We start from the raw sequence: 18,414 nt of genomic DNA, 5'->3' as shown, positions 1-18,414 counted from the left end.
CTAAATGCAGAACAATAAGCCGGATACTGTCCCCATTTGACACCCAACTTTAGTCTACCTTTAATGAGCAAAGTGAAAAAAACAAGCCATCGGCTAAATAAAGACTTGAGCTTCAGGTCCTCTGTGGTTCAGAGGGCAAAAGGAAAAAACAAACAAGAGATCAGCATCAGGTCAATATATGGCCATGTGCAGCAGGTATGGGAATGTTGAGATGTTGATGGTGCTGCATTGGAGATGAAGAGCGATTACAGCATAGGTGTGGACGTATTTCTCAGAAACTTCTCAAATTGACAAAAACAACAAACAGTGAGGCAAAAATAGAGCCACTTAGAAGGTTCTGTGTTTCCTCGCCCCGCTTCCTCTAACCACACATGGGCAAAAAGCAGCCAGAGAGCAGAACTGGATGTTCTGAAAACAAAACAACCTCCCCCCCAAAAAATCAAAAAAAAGTATTCTGTTTATGGGTCTGGGTGAATTGCTGGAATTAGTCTGCGTTGCTCCAAAGAGCCTGTTTTGCCTGGTCATGGACTGTCAGTCATGCTTTTGGAGGCTGATCCATCCTGCTAGTGTTTGAGTTTGTGTTTGTTCTATCCAGGTATGATTTTACTGCATGACAGTGTGTTTGGTATCAGTGTCATGCTTGTGACTGTCATGCATTAAGCTGTTGCCCATCAGATGCTTTCCAGATGATATTGAATGGTGGATTAAACTCTGATGGTACTTTTCTATGTTCATAATTCCATCAATTTTGACAAAAATTGATGGAATTATAAATCATGACACAACCTCTACCATGTTTTACAAATGGCTTCCTAAGGACATTCTGTCCATCTGCTGTGTGTGTGCATTGCAGAAGACCACTTTATAAAAAAAAAATCAAACAAAAGTCTGGCTCGTATCGTTGGTCATTCACGATAGTGAATAAATAAGAGATTTTAAATGTTAATACAACATTTAGGTATGTTGTGTTATATAAGTAATCCTGCTTTTTGTAACCTCAAAGACAGACACAGTCTGAAAAAGTCAACAGAAGGTTCCTGTTTTTGTAAAATAAATAAATAAATTACACAGGTTTATTTTACAGAATAAACGTATTGCTCTTACCTTACTTTATACAAGCCAATATGGGCCTGTATGAAATGAAGGTAATGTAAAAAGCTGAACCATCACAATCAGCAGGATACATCCTCAGTGACTTGAAAGATTTTGGCACAGTGATGCAGTGGTTATCGCTGTGGCCTCACAGCAAAAGGTTCTGGGTTAAAAAAGTGTCTGGAGACTTTCTGTGTTGTGTTTGCATGTTCTTGCTGTGCCTGTATGAGTTCCTTCGGGGTACTCTGGCTCCCACAGGCCAAAGATATGCATGTTACGTTATGGGACCCTCCCCATAACCCTGAATTTGACAAGTGGTTAAAAGGTAGATAGACAGATGGCCTGAAAACACAGAGATATGCAAAACTTGCATGACTGTACTTTCATACTGATACTAATATAAGAGGATAAGTCTAATTTTTTACCATTTGAGAGTGCAACAGGGTCATAATTTCCCGTCATTAGGACTGGTCTTCAGGGGAACGTTAGTATTTATACAAAATTTCATAACAACCCATTTACTTGTTATCTGGAAATTTCATCCTGGACCGTTACCGAAATCTCAAACTACAAAAGACACAAAGGAACAGTTAAACATGTCAAACGTTTTAAACAAAACAAACTATCCATGTCCTCTGGGTGGAACATTTATGGTAATTTTACCCACATAACCCCAGTGCACATATGTAGTACGTGTATGAAAGGAGACCAGAGTTCAGTAAGAATAATAAGTTCATCAAAACCACCACAGAGCAACAGGGTGGCCAACAGAAGTCCAGAGAGAAGAGATTAAAACCACAAACATTCAACTGAGCTTCAAAATAAAAACCATCATGTTCACATTAATTATGCCACTCTGATCGCTGCATTTTTCTCAGGCCCCCCATAGTGGTGGAGGACTCTATACAGCCGAAGGTGCTGAACAATGGGGGCAAGTGCGCTTCACTCCGAGGGTGGAAGGCTCAAGGAACAAGCTGATGCACTGGTGAACTCAGAACAAGACATAAGCTCTGCACGCCTCTTGTTTGCACTGAGTTACACAGAAGCATGAGATGCTCAGAATCCCGGTCCTATCTGATTTAGATCTGTTTTCTGTTTCCAATCAGTGAGCAGAATGACTGAAGGGGAACACATGCTGCGAATAAAGCAAACATTGTGCATTTTTTTTCTCTTTTTTTCTTTTCTCCACTGCCAGGATGCCAGCCTGTCACATTCAAATTTAAACTTTCAAGCTTTCTGATGTTTTCCTAGAAATGTGTTTTTCAACTATTTAACTATTTTTACTTGATTTCCAAATGTTTTTAGTAATGCAGAACACATGAATTACTCAACCCGACAAAAATGTATTTTTTTCGTCTTCTTTTCTTGTCCTTTTTTTTTGTTTGTTAATTTCCTGAAGTTCTTGAAAATGTTTCCACATGACACATATTTCCCAGCAGTCCCAGTGGTGGCAGCAGGTGCAAACACCATCTTTCTCAATAAAAGGTCCTAATATTTCTTCTTTAACATCAAGTGATCACCTAGTGAGTCGAAATCCTAGATAATGTGACAAAGGTTGTTAGCCATACAGTAGCACAGAGGTTTCTTCCGGTAAAAAGGGAGTTTTTCCTTCCCACTGTCGCCAAAGGGCTAAATCATAAGGGATCATATGATCGATGGGTTTTTCTCTGTATGTATTATTGTAAGATCTACCTTACAATATAAAGCGCCTTGAGGCGACTCTTTGAATTGATTTAGTACAGTTAGATCTACACATAAAAAACAGGTACTATATTTAGCAAATCACTTAATTTGAAATGTTTTGTAGAGTTCTGTGGGTACTGTGGTATCTTTGGTACTGAATATTGAATAATCCTGCTCTTTTACAGTTCCAGTCTCAAAGATCATTATGGGAAGAGATGAACAACTATTACTTAGGACTAACAGCTTCTACTAAAACAACAAATTGGTAGAGACTTAATGAATATGTTAGCTCAAATACAAAAGCGACAGTTATTTCTTATTCACATAAAAACATTTTAGATGTGAAATATACTGTTTTGTTGTACTGTAATGGATTATATGACACAAACTAATGTATTTATGTATTATCAGGAATCCAGCAATGCATGTTGTAGCTTCTTCTAATTCTCAGAGTTTAATTTTGCGTGTTCTTGCGTAAGTAAAGGATGGCTAATTGTTACTGTTGCAAAAACAACTTGCAAGAACATTTTCGTCACGTTGCCAACATTCATTCTGTCGTATCCTGAGTACATTTACTGCAGAACATGATTTCGTGCTTCCCAGATGTTTTGCGTTATAAAGGACTCAGGATTGGTTAATTTGTTTAAAAACAAAAACAAACCATCTCTCAAAATAGTAACAAGTGGTTGTGTTTTATCCCCTGCGGAGATGTGCCGTGTTAAATTGAAGACATCAATAAATTCCTGGGCTGCTTCACCTCTGACTGCCATTGATCTGCTATATTTACATTATGCCGAGCTCAAAGAGAGAGATGTGACTTTTGTTTCTCAGTTTGAAGTCATTGCACATTTTTATTGGTGACTGAGGTCAACCGAAGCAGGAAACTGGCTTCCCTTCTCTCTACTGCCATATGCAAATCGAGCTCTATCAAACCAGTGAGTAAATATTTAATATGTGCATTCCTGAAAAAAAGACAAAAGACTCATCAGACAATGAGAACATTCAATTATTATGGGTTCATTTTTAACACTTCTGCATTTTTCCCCTGTCATTAGTCTTTTAATTATCATGAAAACTATCTAAGCCACCTTGTCAATGCTGTATAAAAGCTTTTACTGCCTTTTGCTGCATATTCTATTCTATTTATTTAATGATTATTAGTACAGGAACAAGTGGCAAGCATAAAACAATGCCAATTACAACAGCAATGAGAGTAAACAAGAGCGCTGTGAGGCGTAATACATAACACAAACACAATGAAATTAGTGATAGACATTTACCTGTGAGTTTTCATTGTGCACATGCAAGAGAAGCGTTAAGACTGGAGACGTTGCATAACTCAACTGCACCATCTAGTGTTTTTACTAGATAGTTGCAGGTGTTTATCGTGTCGCACTCAGAGGCAACAAACATTTGAATGCAAACACAGAATCAAAATGAACCTGAGCTGAGATTTTGATCATCAGCACTGTAATTTACAAAGAACTATAAGTACAAAAGTCATTTAAGGGCTTTATGATAGAAGTTCTGTGGTGAAGTGGTGTTTCAGTAACGATACTGAAATATCAGAATGTTTGCCAACTAATGCTCATACCAGAAGGATTGAAACATAAAGTTGTGGGTGAGAATAAAGGGCAGAAAATAGGTCACGTTTTGTTCCTGATGTGCTGAGAGTGAACTGTGTTGATGATGTCATCCAGAAATAATGCTCTGAGTCTGTAGGGCCAACACCATGTGACAGCAGCCATGATGATAAATGAGCAGATTTCCTTAAGATAAGTCAAACTAGAGTTCCCGCAGAGTGGTTCACTTCATAAATGTCACCTAATGACATGTAATTACTTGACAGCAGGACTTTTCTCACAGATTTGCAAGAACCATCAGATGCAGAATGATGTGAACCCAGTCAGATGGACATTTAAAGAGAACAATTAGGAAATAGTACTTTTTTTAAAGGAAGAAAAGTCAGAGTGTTGAAGTTCAGTTGTTGAACCTGAGATAGACAGCTTCACAGAGATTTGAAATCCTTTCTTCAAGACTTCAGAAATAAAGTCTTTTATATTATTCCACAAGAACAGAAGCCGTTTGTGCCCCACGCTTTGTTGATGCCATCTGTGTATTATTATCAGTTGTACAAATGTATTATCCATGTCTTTGTACATTGCATTAATATTATGCAGACAAGACCTTCAGTCATAGCGAGATATATCCACAGCAAGCTCATCTACCCATCCTCTTTAATAGATTTTAAGCTCCTCCATCAATAAAAGTAGTTTGCAAACTTAGAATCAAGCTGATTTCATATTTAGACATGGAGGCACATGCTGAACTTCATAAGCAATATTGAAAATAAACTAGAAATGATCGCAAAGCTTATATTTATTAATAGCAGATTTCTAAAAATGTGTGGATCAGTTGGTTTTATTGGAAGGATGAGAGGAAGAGAATGGCTGGGTTGATGGTTTTATTGGCGGAGGCTGCCCTCTTGAGGTTGTCAAACTGAAAATCAATCAAGTTACAGCAACAGCAGTAGTTCTGTGGAAATCAACAAGAGGGCGTCATTTGGTCTGATTATAATCCAGAAAGGCCGAAACTGAAGGACAGACCAGTGATTCCAGAGCAAACAGTGCAGTGATGTAGCAAAGTGGACGCGGGTTTATGGCAGTTTTGTATGAGTGTAATAAAACACGTAGTGAACAACTAGCAGATAGATTCTTATCTGTATTTTTTTAATGGCTGTTCCTGTCTGCTTCCAGCAGTTTCTTTTTCCTTACAGAAAAATCAAAAGTGGTTGTCACTGCGTACACCTTTATTATTTGAGTGCTTTACCTGAATCCCACTAAGTAATACGCATTAGAAAAGCACATATTGATTTTTAGTCATTTGTAATGTCATGGATCGGGAAAGCCAAGAAGCTTTCTCTTACTTCAAAGTGCCACGACACTGCAGTACGCTACCCCCCTTGCTGCCAAAATGCAGAGTTAAAGGATTTCCTGAAGCAGAGCCAGCTGACTGACAGCCAGGACGCTGCACTGTGTGCAAATCACAGGCGTGACTGGGCCGTGGAGTGTCAAGAAACGACTCGATCACTCAGTAGTATTTTCTCACCATTAACCAGATGAGATTTTCACCCCCAGTTATGTTTCTGCGCTGATTAAATTCCTGAGCGACGAATTTAATCAGGCAACAGAAGGCAAGCAGCAGTTCAGACGTGTGTGTGCACACGTCACGTCTGAACTGCTGCTTGCCTCCATAAACCCGCGTCCACTTTGCTACATTTGTTACTATTTCCTGTCCATTAATCTATGATATGGGATTTTATAGAGATCTGAGTTATACAAATGGGCTTTTTTTAATCGATTCATTGACACACTAACATTAAGCAAACTTACAGAAAAATGTATGCAGAGCAGTTTGAGGGGACAGCGTTGACTCATGTGTCGCAGGCCGCTGTTTGTCATGGAGGGGGTTGCAGGAGTTTCCTTGTAACCGGAATTAGCTGTGAAGTGCGACCTTGAGGTGTGAACACGGAATACTACTTGCTTAAAGAATTAAAGTCTCATACTTTGCACCTCGTTTGCAAGTGAATATCTTGACAAATAATTCGGGGTTTACGTGTGAAGCGTGGTTGGAAACTGCTGAATCCCTGCAGCTTTGAAATCTAAATTCGATCTAAACGTTGCGTAATTATAAGATGAAACTCTAGAAATGTTGGCATCGTTACTGCATTTTAATGTAGGCAATTGCTCAGTTGCCAATAGAAAATTAATTCTTGCAACAAATGTGAGAAATGTGCGCAATTACGCATAGGCCTTTTGAATTAATGCATTTGTGAACGTGTTGCCTCGGTTTATTGCAGCATGTGCAGCTGATAGGCCCTGGTGCTAATTTATTCACGGTGTGAGGAACTCATGTCCAGGATAGGCCCACTGTCCTGTGATGACGCGCTACAGGACAGGCGCAAGGGGACAGCTCGCTCTCATTTGGATGCAAATCTACAAGAGTTGAGGAGTTGGCTGATGTCAGGCAGGCCTTAGTGTACCTTTGGTCTCTTGTCAACAGAGCCACAGCATGTGAGGCTGGAGACAGGCTGGAACTACTTTGCATTTCTCTCTGGGAACCGATTTGGACTATAAACCACAAGGATTGCTTTTTAAACAGCTACAGGGAGACAATGTCGCCTTAAAATAGGCAACATAACCCCTCAGCTGTTTTGATATATTAAAGGTTTTTCACCAAATCATGTATGTTGGATACCTACTGGATAAAGAAAGCGGCATGTATCACCAAGGGCCTGTAAGAAGATCAAGCATCAATCTGCCTCCACAGAATTTTGTTTCAACACCACAGTACCCCGACTTTACTGGATACCATCATGTGCCAAACATGGATACGCACCCACAGTCTACGGGGAGCTGGGGGCCTTCATATAGCGCCCCTCGAGAGGACTGGGGTGCTTATAGTTTGGGACCCCCTAATACTATTCCTACGCCCATGAATAACTCATCTCCTGGACAGGTTCCTTACTGTTCAAACGAGTACGCACATATGCATCCTCCGGGATCTGCGGTATTACAACCGCCACCGGACAACGTTAATGTTGCACAACTTTCTCCTGGCAGGGAAAGGCGTAATTCATACCAATGGATGAGCAAAACTGCGCAATCGTCGTCTACAGGTGAGACCATTGTGCCAAAATGCTGTTCTGTGTATTTAAGGAATAGAGAAGCTGGTTGTGCAGCAGAAATTAGTTTTTTGCGCGGCTTAGTTTCTGCGTCCATTTACGCACAGGTCATGTCATTTAAAATAATGTGTAAAATCAAACAAGTTCCATCGAAACACACCAAACTCCACACTGATGGAAAGGGTACAACCGGAAAATTGAAAAAACCACTGAAAAGAAGTTGAACGAGCAGAAGGAAACTCCGGTCCTGTGACAGTGCATTTTGCAGGTTGCTTAAATTTAAACTGTTATGAATATAAAACCTCATTAAATCTTAAATAGGCTACTTATAAGGTCATAATTTATTTGGCTTCTGTGGAAACTCTGTTAATTACCAATGGCATCAAATGTATCCACAAACCGTTTCTATGTCTTAACTTTGATATACATGATGTTAGGATGGGCCTGACATTCTAATCCCAGACCTGAGCCCAGCAGCTCTGGCTGCTCTATTCCCATGGAAGAAATTTTAAAAGGTGCAAGGAATCGGCGCCAGGCCCAGTTGTGATGTAAATGTCATTACTGCAGGAGATGCAAGGTCGGCCTCTCTGTTACAGTGTTTGGTGTTATCCGTCATATCCAGGCAGTGTCCCTTTTTCTTTCAGCACCTCTTCGCTTTGATATGCGCCAACCTCCCTTCCTTTCCCAAGAGTTATATTGCCGGAAAAGAGTGACGTTTTTCACAGCTAATATCTCAAACGCAGAGTACTTACACGTTCACAAAAGAATGTGGATTTTATGCATTTCAGATTGAATGTATTTGGTTTACAGTAGAGCTATTTTATCCATGCCATATAGGAGTGTTTTTTTTTTTTTTAAATAATATCCAGACATCAGTTTAAATCTTTTAGCCGAATTCATGGTGAGTTTACTGGTTTCCTTTAGTTGTTTTTTTTTTTCACTCCTCCATAAGACCGATGACACACACATTTGTACCTGGGAAAGTGTAAAGCCATTTCAAATAGCAATAGCCCACATTCAGACAGTAATTTGGATATTTACGCAGAATGAACTGAGTTGAACCCACGGGTTCTTCAGATGTCTTTCCCGTGTCTCGTGGAGGAACTGACTCGTCGTTCTTTGAAATTCAGCGCACTACAGCTGTCATCAAAGCAAGATCAAAAAGCAGTAACTGCGTATCTGTTGAAAAGACAGAGACATGTGTATTGAAGACGCAGCTTATAAAGATGCTATGCGTCGATAGACCGGTCCTGGCATGCAGCCTGCTCCGGGGGGGAAACCTTCCAGTTCAACCACTTGGCTACAAGCAGATGATCCTAAAAACGGGCAGACAACCTCTTCATGACTATGTGTTTTTTGTTTTTTCACCTTCACAGGTAAGACAAGGACGAAGGAGAAGTACAGGGTAGTGTACACAGACCATCAGAGATTGGAGCTGGAGAAGGAGTTTCATTTCAACAGATACATCACCATCAGAAGGAAATCTGAGCTGGCTGTCAACCTCGGTCTGTCGGAAAGACAGGTTGGTCTCTATTAATTACTGTTTTATTTTCTGTCCTTTTATTGATTAAAGAAACGACAATTAATATCATATAAATATACCTATATAGTAATTTCTATATGAAAGAATTATCACATGGCATAAAATATATAAATACGTAAAATAAGCTGTATGTTTACATGTGCTTCTAACCACAAAAGTAGGTCAGTATTGTCAGGCAATAAATTGTGCCTGTATTTATATTACAGCCGCATAAATTCATTATTGGACAGGGAGGGTCTGCAAATAATTTATGATTGGAAACATAAATTATTTGTAGTTATTTCGGTGATTTAATTACGCTTTGTATTATACATTTTCACATTTCTGTTTGAAATTATTCTATTAAATGCTTAATTTAGTAAATATTCAACATTTTAATGTAATTTTGTTAATTTTGTATGACAATAAATAATTCAGAGAATAAAAAATGTCAGAGTAATGCCTTACTAAAAAGATAAATAAATAAAAAATACGAGAAATGCAACAACAAATTATTTGTTATTTATTTCCTTTCAAGGCCTATTTTTACAGACCTGGATTTTATTTTATTTTATTTTTCATTATGCCAGTGGACAAAATAGAGAAAAAATAGGGAACGCCCAGACTCGGGGAAAAGGTTTCTAATTGGGTGTTTTTATTTAATTTAATTTTATAAAATAGAGAATAAAATGAAAAAGCAATTGGGTTATATATACTTGCTTTTCAGGCCTATTTTGTGGACCTGTTGATGTACACGTTATTTGCTTTGTATGTTAATTATCAAATTATATGAACAGGAAAATATTCATCAAATAATTTTTTCTTTCTTTCTTTTTGCGTCTCCTCAGGTGAAAATATGGTTTCAGAACCGCAGAGCTAAAGAGAGAAAGTTGATCAAGAAAAAGATGGGTCAGTCCGACGGCAGCAGCGGGTCTGTGCACAGTGACCCGGGTTCAGTCAGCCCTCTGCCGGTTCCGGGGTCTCTCAGTCCCACGGACATCCACGGCTCTATGTACCCTCCTCAGGGAATGAACACCTTGCCCTCTATCAGGAATATACAGCAAGTGACTGTGACTCAGTAGAACAGCTCGCCCTGAGGACGATCACACATAAGTGGGCACTCACAGGACACTTGACAGGAAGCCAGAGGATCTGAACCCAAGTCCTGAAGCACAAAGCTGCGGATAAACAGCTGCTTTAAAGCAAGGAAACGCTGGAGGCTCTTCAAATATTAGTTTTTATAGAATAGTTTTAACGAAATGGGGGGGAGAAAATCGAAGTATTTTTAAACTGTTTTAAAACGTTTGTGAGTTAATAAGATATAAATAGCTTATCTTTTTTTGTATTTGGTATGACGTGCATGTGTTTGTGGATAACGTGAGAAATCAGGGACATGCCATTGAAGTATTACACTGGACCTCGTGAAGCTAAATCTAACTGGACAAATCGTTTACGCTTTCAAGCACAGTTTTGTGAATCAATCAAACAGATGGTACGGGTAGAGAGGTCGTCTAATGGCAACTTTGAAAATGTAAATAAAAGGTGTTTTGCAGTAGATCTGTCAATTTCTTTATTTCTGAATTGTTGTGCATCTGGGATTCACAGAATAAAAACCTAACCAGGCCTGTTCACTGGTATATCAACCAGGGAATTATCATCTCAGCATGGCCTTTTATTTAAAATTTAACTGCAAGAAGTTCTAAAAAGCCAGGGACATCATCCGTGAGGCTTTTTTCCCCTTTGATGCATAATTTGCGTCATTTCAATGCATCTACTTTTAATTTGGAATTTTAAAAGATTTGACAAGTGTAAACATGAAAAGAGTCGGTAGCCTTGCAATAAACAAAGAGTTTGAGTGGCCTACATGCAAAGCTTGGCCTTTCAGTATGTGGCTAAAAGAATACATGTAAATGTATACAAAAGCATCAGATACAAAAGAGTTAAATGGGATTTTTAATTTCCTGATCCATTTGGACCGGTTCACATTGTAGATTTAAGCCTATGTTAGGGTGCAGTTTCATTTGTCTGGAAAAGGTCAGCAAAGCAGGTTATTGTCATTTAAAGTGAGTAGTTCAAGCCTCTGTAGCTGACATGTGGCTTATTACGGGGTGTTCCTGACTTTGACCCTCTGCATATGTCTGAAATGAGGAAGTTCATTGATTATCCCCGAATATTAAACTTTTATTCTGACATATTCTCCCATTGGAAAAATACATTTCGAGACGGGCCAAGGCACAGAATACATACAAGAACAAGAGCAAGTGGGGGGAAAGAAAAAAAAATAGAACTGGGGAATATTGGGGATATGTGAATTATCTATACTTCATTAATGATCAAATTGGGGATGGGACAAAAATTAACAGCTAATAATAAGAGTAATAACAATAACCCCCATCCTCCTTGTATACACTCATGCACACACCTGCACATACACAAATATTACCGTGGATTATTAAATACATGTATTTTTCCGGTCTAATACCAGGCCTGGTCCTTCAGGACTCAGCTGGGCGATGGTTTCTTCTCCTCTATGCACACTGTGTGGCTCTCTCGCGCGCGTGGCCTCGTGCGTCCGTGCGCGGCCCCGCCGTAGACGTCATGAGCGTCTTACTACCCAACATGGCGGACTTTGATACCATTTATGAGTTAGAAGACGAAGAGGATGAGCACGTAGTGAGCGAGGAGCACTTGCCCAGATACTGTCCGGAGCCCGTGGTTATGCGAGGGGCCGGGCACATCACGGTGTAAGTGGAGCCACGTTTGTGCTTTCTTTCTGTTTCCGGTATCGCCTGTTTAGCTGAGGCTAGCCTGCGAGCTAACGGAAATCAAAACAGTTAGCCATATGTTTGGTCGAGGGTATAGCTGTTTCCCCGTAAACCCACGTTAACGACTTTATGTCAGCATGGCAACCTAAAACTTGGCAGGCGCAGCCGTTGTTAACGTTGGTCAAGTTTACGTGAGATGCTCTTTTAGCTACAAGTCCTCATCCTTGTGTTTTGACTCGCATTACATTACCTGTCGTGGGCTAATTCGCAATGGTTACTGTAGTTTTCATAATTGTTTGTCCCTTAACTGCCTATATATGATGGAGACCGTTGCACTTTATCATGTTGATTAATGGGGGATAGAGCCCGAGGCACGTCCAACCTTCAGAGGGACTTAATAAGATGATGTTTGTCACTGTCATCGCTATCAGATCCACCCTTCATCTTCATCCTTCACCTTATGAGCTGATGCCGAGGCCAAGCTGGAAGCTTTCTTCAACTTGACACGTGGATGCTATTAAGAATAACTACGACAGAAAAAAGCCCAAATTTGAAAACATAATCAGCTGTTTGGAAGGGTGCTGTTGCTGCTAGAGGATTGCTGCACCCTGCTGATTTTATTCTGCAGAACTTTTTCAGACTCAAGTAGTCATCCTCGGGTACTGATAAGGCTGTTATCAGATTTTTAGGGATAAGTTCTGATTGCATGCCAAATATCAAGTAAATACAAGGACTTGCTGACAGTTATTTAATCAATGGACTAGCAATCATGCAGAATCCCATGGATGTGGCTCTTTCATCCTTCTTTACATCAAGAAATAAAGTAACCTCCAAGTGAAGCTGCACTGATTCTCAATTATTAATGTTTAAAATAGCAGTTTGGCTGATTCCAGTGGTGACAATCTGATTCAGATATTCCATCTTTTTGAGCCAGGGAGAGAATTAATGAAATCCTTGTCTTAACAAGGGTTACTTTATCCACTGAAGAACTGAAACAGCAGATCGATATAAAAAATACCCACCATTGATGAAGGCCATCTTATTACCCAGTTCTGCAGTGTTGGTCAACATGTGTACATGGTGACATATAAGTGCATTTTATCTACTGTTTTAAAAAACAGTAGATAAAATTTATGCTTTTGCTTAAGCCTGTCAAGAGACACTGACACAAAAGTCAAGACTGTCTTTAACCCATGTGAGTGCAGCATGATCTCTCTACAGTGGGCCTATACACCATACAGAAATAGGAAACAGTCTTTGCTGACATTTTTAGTTTAATGTTGTCCTTTTTTCTGTCATAAAGTTATAATTAAAATAGGTAAATAGTGTTAAATAAGGAGCAGCTAATATATTTTAGCTTTAGATTAATTTTTGTTGTTATTGAGTGTTTGTTTTTGACATATCTGCTCTGTTTTGTTTTGTTTTTTTCAGGTTTGGACTGAGCAACAGATTTGACACAGAATTTCCCTCTGTTCTCACGGGAAAGGTACAGTTGCTTTTTAAGTTTTTCTTGCACTTCAGTCTTGCAGACTGCTTTCTGTTCAAATCCAAGTGGGAAGAATTGAGCAATTAAAGCTGCAGTGATTCCTTAGTTCTTTTGGGCTTTTTACAGCCCTAACTTCCCCAGTCCTCCCCATTCAGCCTTCCGTGAGGGGTTTTGATCTGATGGAAATTCATTATAAGTAGCGTACCACACTGCATAGAAAAGGAGCTGCTGTCCAACTCTGTAAATGAGTAAGCTGGCTATGGTGCTCAGTTGGCGCCCAGTGTTTCGGAGGGTCCAGCACCAGGTGATAAAATAATGAAATGAAGACTCTGCCGTAGACAAGAAAGGAAAGCTTCCTGGGTCAGACGCAGAAACACAAAAAGGCTGCAGGGGTAAGAGCAGGCCGAGGGAAGTGTGGGGCAATAAAAAGTACCTTCGGTATTGTGACCCAGGGTGACATGTGATGGATGAGGTCACAATTATGATGATTGAAGGGTGCAGATCAGGCCCTGCTGGGCTTTATTCTATGGTCTTTGGCTGTTTGCAAAGAGACCTTTGCATCCTGTCATAAAAGATTACGACCCCTGTTTTATGGCGTACAGGCTCAGAGAGGAATGAGCATCCATTCAAGTTGTTTGGCCGGCGCTGCCACAGGCACTGAGCTTATCTCTCCTTTGAGTCCCTCCTTGCCTTGAACAGTCCAAAGCCTGGTTAGCAAGTTGGGGGAATGTATTTAGATCTCATCTCTGGACAACATCTGCAAATATCTACCTGTTTGGTTTTCTAAAGCTCTTTGATCCTTGTGCACAGGTTTCTTATGCATTGAGAAATCTTTTCAAGTCAACATGACCAAGAAACAATTGAATTATCCAACTTCCTTGTTTTCTGAGAAGTTCCCATGTTCATTTCACTACGTGTCCTGTCCCTTTTTCTTTAGGTAGCACCAGAGGAATTCAAAACCAGCATCAGCAGGGTGAATGCTTGTTTGAAGAAGAACTTACCTGTGAATGTGAAGTGGCTTCTTTGTGGCTGCCTGTGTTGTTGCTGTACAGTAGGCTGCAGCCTATGGCCCGTTATCTGCCTCAACAAGAGAGTAAGTCTCAAATCTCCTGTGACACGAGTTGGACAGTTTAACTCTCCCTTACATCAGTGCTGATTACTCAGGGGCTGTTATAGCAATTGGTCTAAGTGTAGACGGTAATAACAACTTGCGTTCAATAATAATAACTGTTACCTGTTCACGTGTTAAACTGAGTAATGTGTATTTTTGTTTGAATTAACGGGCATGCCCTTTTTTCCCCTCTGTGGTCTGTTCCCGAAGACGAGGCGGTCTATTCAGAAGCTGTTAGAGTGGGAAAATAACCGACTATACCATAAGGTAAGGAGGATGGCTACAGTGCACCTGAGTAAAAGTGCTTAATTGGTCTGTGTCAGTGTGTGTAAGATGAGTATCATCGTGATGGATAAACATCATTAATCTGTTGTGTAAGTTTTAACCCGCCAGTCAGATCTGGTGCAATCTGGTACGCAGTGCCTGAAAGGACCGTGAGGTCAGCAGTAAAAGTCCATGTTAATTTTGTTTTGTCTCGCAGCAACAAATTACAGCTAGTAGCCGTGCAAAGGTATAAAGGAAGCTCTTCAGGGTGTCTGGCCACAGTTTGACCCCAGCGAGACCAGACAGTCCTTCTCTCGAATTCCCCTGACACTGAAGAGAAGATTTCCTTTGTTTGTGCATTTGTGTGTGTGTCTTTGTGTCTGTTTGAGAGTGAGGGAGATGTCCATTCATTGTATCTGTCTTTTTTCTTTTTCTTTCATCAGCTGGGGCTGCACTGGAAGCTCAGTAAAAGAAAATGTGAAAGCAGTAATATGATGGAATATGTAAGTAGGCATGGATTTCTCAACTATGCCCTTTACTGATCAATCTGCAGATCATTTTTAGCTGCTCAACTGTTTTTCGGTAAAATGGATTAATAAAAAAAACAGTCCAGGAAACAAGGATGAGCAGTTTCTATGACAAAGGACCAAAAAGGGAAGTGAAATGTTATATAAATATATAAGTGTTATTTGCAGATTATTTAATAATGACTCATTTTCTAGTGCTTTGCTAGAATGAACTGATATTTAATTGTGAATTTGTAGAAACCTTTCAAAGTAAAAAAGAAAGTTTGTACTTAATAAATGAGGAATTATTTGGTTTTTAGTACCACCTTTCCAGCTCCAACTAAATGTAAATATAAAAGTCAAGAAAAATATATGACGTATAAAGTCTGTCTGTTTATGTAGTAACTTGGCGAAATTAAATGCAGCCAAATACATTCATTGTGTTATAAATCCTCCCTTCATGAAGGTTGTGATGTGTAGTTACTGTTGAAACAGTTTTAGAGAGGTGGCGTGTGTTGTTTGTGGTGCTGCTGGTCGTCATTGCTTTGACAGGTTTTTCTTCCTATGTAACCAACCCCCGCTGATTTAAATGATTTGCTAGGCCGCATGTATGTGAGTGATCCCGCAGCTGATTTTCAGAGAAATCCAGAGAAACTCAAATCTCTTACTTAAACTTAAACTTTTGATTACTTTGTCTTTGTCTGTGTAATAAAGAGATTAGTTAAGCAACTAGTAATGTTTGTGCTCTGGTGAAAACAGTTGGATTTTAACCTTGCGAAATTGTGTTTTTCCTCTCTTCAGGTGATTCTTATAGAATTCCTACCCAAATATCCTATATTCCGACCAGACTGACGAGGCCGTTGCCAGACTGGATGAGTGGCCCTTGAATCTTATCCTTAGTGCCTTGTATATACAGTATGTTGGAAAAAAGGGTCTGCGCCGCTGTGTCTCGTGACGACCCTGTAAATCTCCCAGTACCTTGTACATTAAAATTTGCAACACTGTCACTTTGCTTTAGAGCAGATTTTGCACATTTCCCGACAGAACTACACATGTTCCCTTTGTTGCACTCTGATGTGTTTTTGTTACATGTGAGAAAAAACAAAACAAGTGATACTCTCAAAAAGTGCATTTACCCCAAAGAACCATCAGCCTGTATCCCATCTATTAAATCACTAATCCCTCGCAAAGAATGTGATGCCTCCACCTCCGTAACTATCCTTGCCTTATGTATGATTTAAAAAAATAGAAACTACATGTAACAGGAGGAGGAAGGCTTTGGGTAATTCAACAAGTCTGTAGGCTCAGATGCTGTTTGTTGGGTTTCCCCTCTTTTAATCCAGTTCTTTGCAGGTAGATGGGATGGTTGAGATTGCCTAACGTACAGTGTACGTCATCACCCCGTGTTTTGTCCTTACAAGAACCCTCTGTACATGGGAACTAGCTAGTAAGAACTTGACCTGTAAATACCATGTTAGAATAAGCTGTACAGTGGTATACCATTGTTTACATAAAGTTACTTAGCTCTTTAGTTTTTTTGCCAATATATTGCTGTACAATAGTTTTGATTATGAAAGATGTCTACGTACCTTTCTAGTTTATATGGACCTGTTTATCTTGTAAGCCATATAGTGACTATGTACCTGATGCCAGAGTTGGGACTGATTGTTGCACATGAAGTTCAGGATTTCAGACTGGAGTGGATCCTGAGTTTTCTTCCGGTGACAACAGCAGTGCATGTTACCATGCGGTTTTTGCCAATTAAGATGACATTCAGTGATTGGTCATCCGTTAAAGATGGAGATGATTGGAAGATTTGAATTTGAACTCTGCACTTCCACTCATTTCTCTCCCACCCCCACTAACTTTGTATTAATTTTGTAGTTTTGTACTTTTCCCTGTGCTGTGTTTGGTCCTCCTGAAGTGTTAGGAAGCACATGCTTCTACAGATCCTGATGTGTTGAGCTGATGGTTTCTTTGTTTCACTCATCCTTTCAAGTGTTGGTTTTGTTTTTCAGAATCTTAGTCAAAAGATTGCTGCATTGCATTGTATTAGAGTGCCTCTGGTATAGTTGAAAACCACAGAGAAGTGCAGGTTGAAATCTGTTCTCCTGTACAAAGGAGAGTTTACTGCTCCCAGTATTGTCCCTGTTACATTTTGTTTTGTAAGTGTTTATCATGGTGACCTAATCCCAATGGAGAGAAAATAAATTGTCGATTTTGAATTTAATTTGTTGCCACTTCCTTCTTTTTTTCCCCCTTATGAAACCTGTGGTGTGTCATGTTGGTAGAAGCAGGTTGTGACTGACCTTGGCTGATGCACTTTGACCACAGCCTGCTGCCCCGCGATGAAAAATGTGGCTGTTTGTCATGTTTAACAAGGTGGTGAATCGTTAACTTTAACAAGACAGCCTGCAATTACTCAACATATATACAACTCAGGAATGCTGTTACCATAACGTACTGCTGCTTCCTAATGACACGGACCAGCAGGCAGCAAGCCGAACATACAGTTTCTACTGTACCTGACCACAACAAGTACTGTAGTGGTAGGCTTCACTTTGGGGTGGAGGGTTTTATGGTCCTCTGTGCTTTTTGTTTTCACATTCACAGCCTCTCCTGGTTTAGCTCGAGGAAGTGTTCAGTAACCTTTTACTGCTGCAGTAGTGTGAAGTAGAAATATCAATTGTATTGCAACATATGGCATCCTAAAAAGCCTTTTTAAATTATGAGAAACTTGGGGACATGCTACAGTCTGACAGTAGATTCCCTGTGTGGTAAATATACTGATACATTTAGGTTTTGGGGGATTAAAACATCAGGCTTTTAATGGCAATGTATATATATTTAAAACTTATTTAACCTTCACAATATAGACAGAAATAAAACTAGCACCGTAATTGTCGGGCTATAAGCCGCTACTTTTTGCACAAGCTTTGAACCCTGCGGCTTTTAGTCAGGTGCGGCTTTTCTATGGATTATCCATGATTTTTGTCATATCGTAAGACGATTTGTTTTGTTTGTTCCGCTGTTGTACGGCACTACGTTGCCTGGCGGAAGGGCATGTGATCAGACACACAGTATCGGGGTTCAAGAGTGGTATGTTGGTCACATGTCCATCCGCCAGGCAACATAGTGCCGTACAAGTAGCGCGAAAAACAAACTTCAAAGTAGCGCTACGCGTTCAGCGGGAGGCGTGGATGACGAGCGGCAATAAACTTGCGAAAAGCAAGTCATGCTCAACTCCACCGGTGGAATCTGACAGCGTGGAAAAGTGTGAAAACATCCATGATCACCAACG

General features: G+C 39.9%; 2 protein-coding genes across 2 annotated transcripts; both read left to right on the top strand.

Moving 5' to 3' along the window:
* The first annotated feature begins 7,017 nt into the window (after positions 1-7,017).
* Positions 7,018-10,115, top strand: cdx4 (caudal type homeobox 4). Its single transcript, XM_085466547.1, has 3 exons — positions 7,018-7,453; positions 8,836-8,981; positions 9,830-10,115. The coding sequence occupies exons 1-3, from the start codon at positions 7,018-7,020 to the stop codon at positions 10,061-10,063; spliced, it is 816 nt and encodes a 271-aa protein (XP_085322673.1). The 3' UTR covers positions 10,064-10,115.
* Positions 10,116-11,534: 1,419 nt separating this feature from the next.
* Positions 11,535-17,343, top strand: chic1 (cysteine-rich hydrophobic domain 1). The gene is made up of 6 exons (XM_085432261.1): positions 11,535-11,725; positions 13,178-13,232; positions 14,170-14,325; positions 14,554-14,610; positions 15,051-15,110; positions 15,915-17,343. Exons 1-6 carry the CDS (start codon positions 11,580-11,582, stop codon positions 15,963-15,965), a joined length of 525 nt encoding a protein of 174 aa, XP_085288387.1. The 5' UTR covers positions 11,535-11,579; the 3' UTR covers positions 15,966-17,343.
* Positions 17,344-18,414: the final 1,071 nt, after the last annotated feature.

This window comes from Copadichromis virginalis, linkage group LG2, assembly GCF_057382275.1.
Source record: "Copadichromis virginalis isolate Kocher_CV1m ecotype Utaka linkage group LG2, C_Virginalis_male_GT1.1, whole genome shotgun sequence".
In the NCBI taxonomy this organism is placed as follows: Eukaryota; Metazoa; Chordata; class Actinopteri; order Cichliformes; family Cichlidae; genus Copadichromis; species Copadichromis virginalis.
The sequence above is the reverse complement of the archived record's forward strand: the minus strand, read 5'-3'. Positions and strand labels throughout refer to the sequence as shown.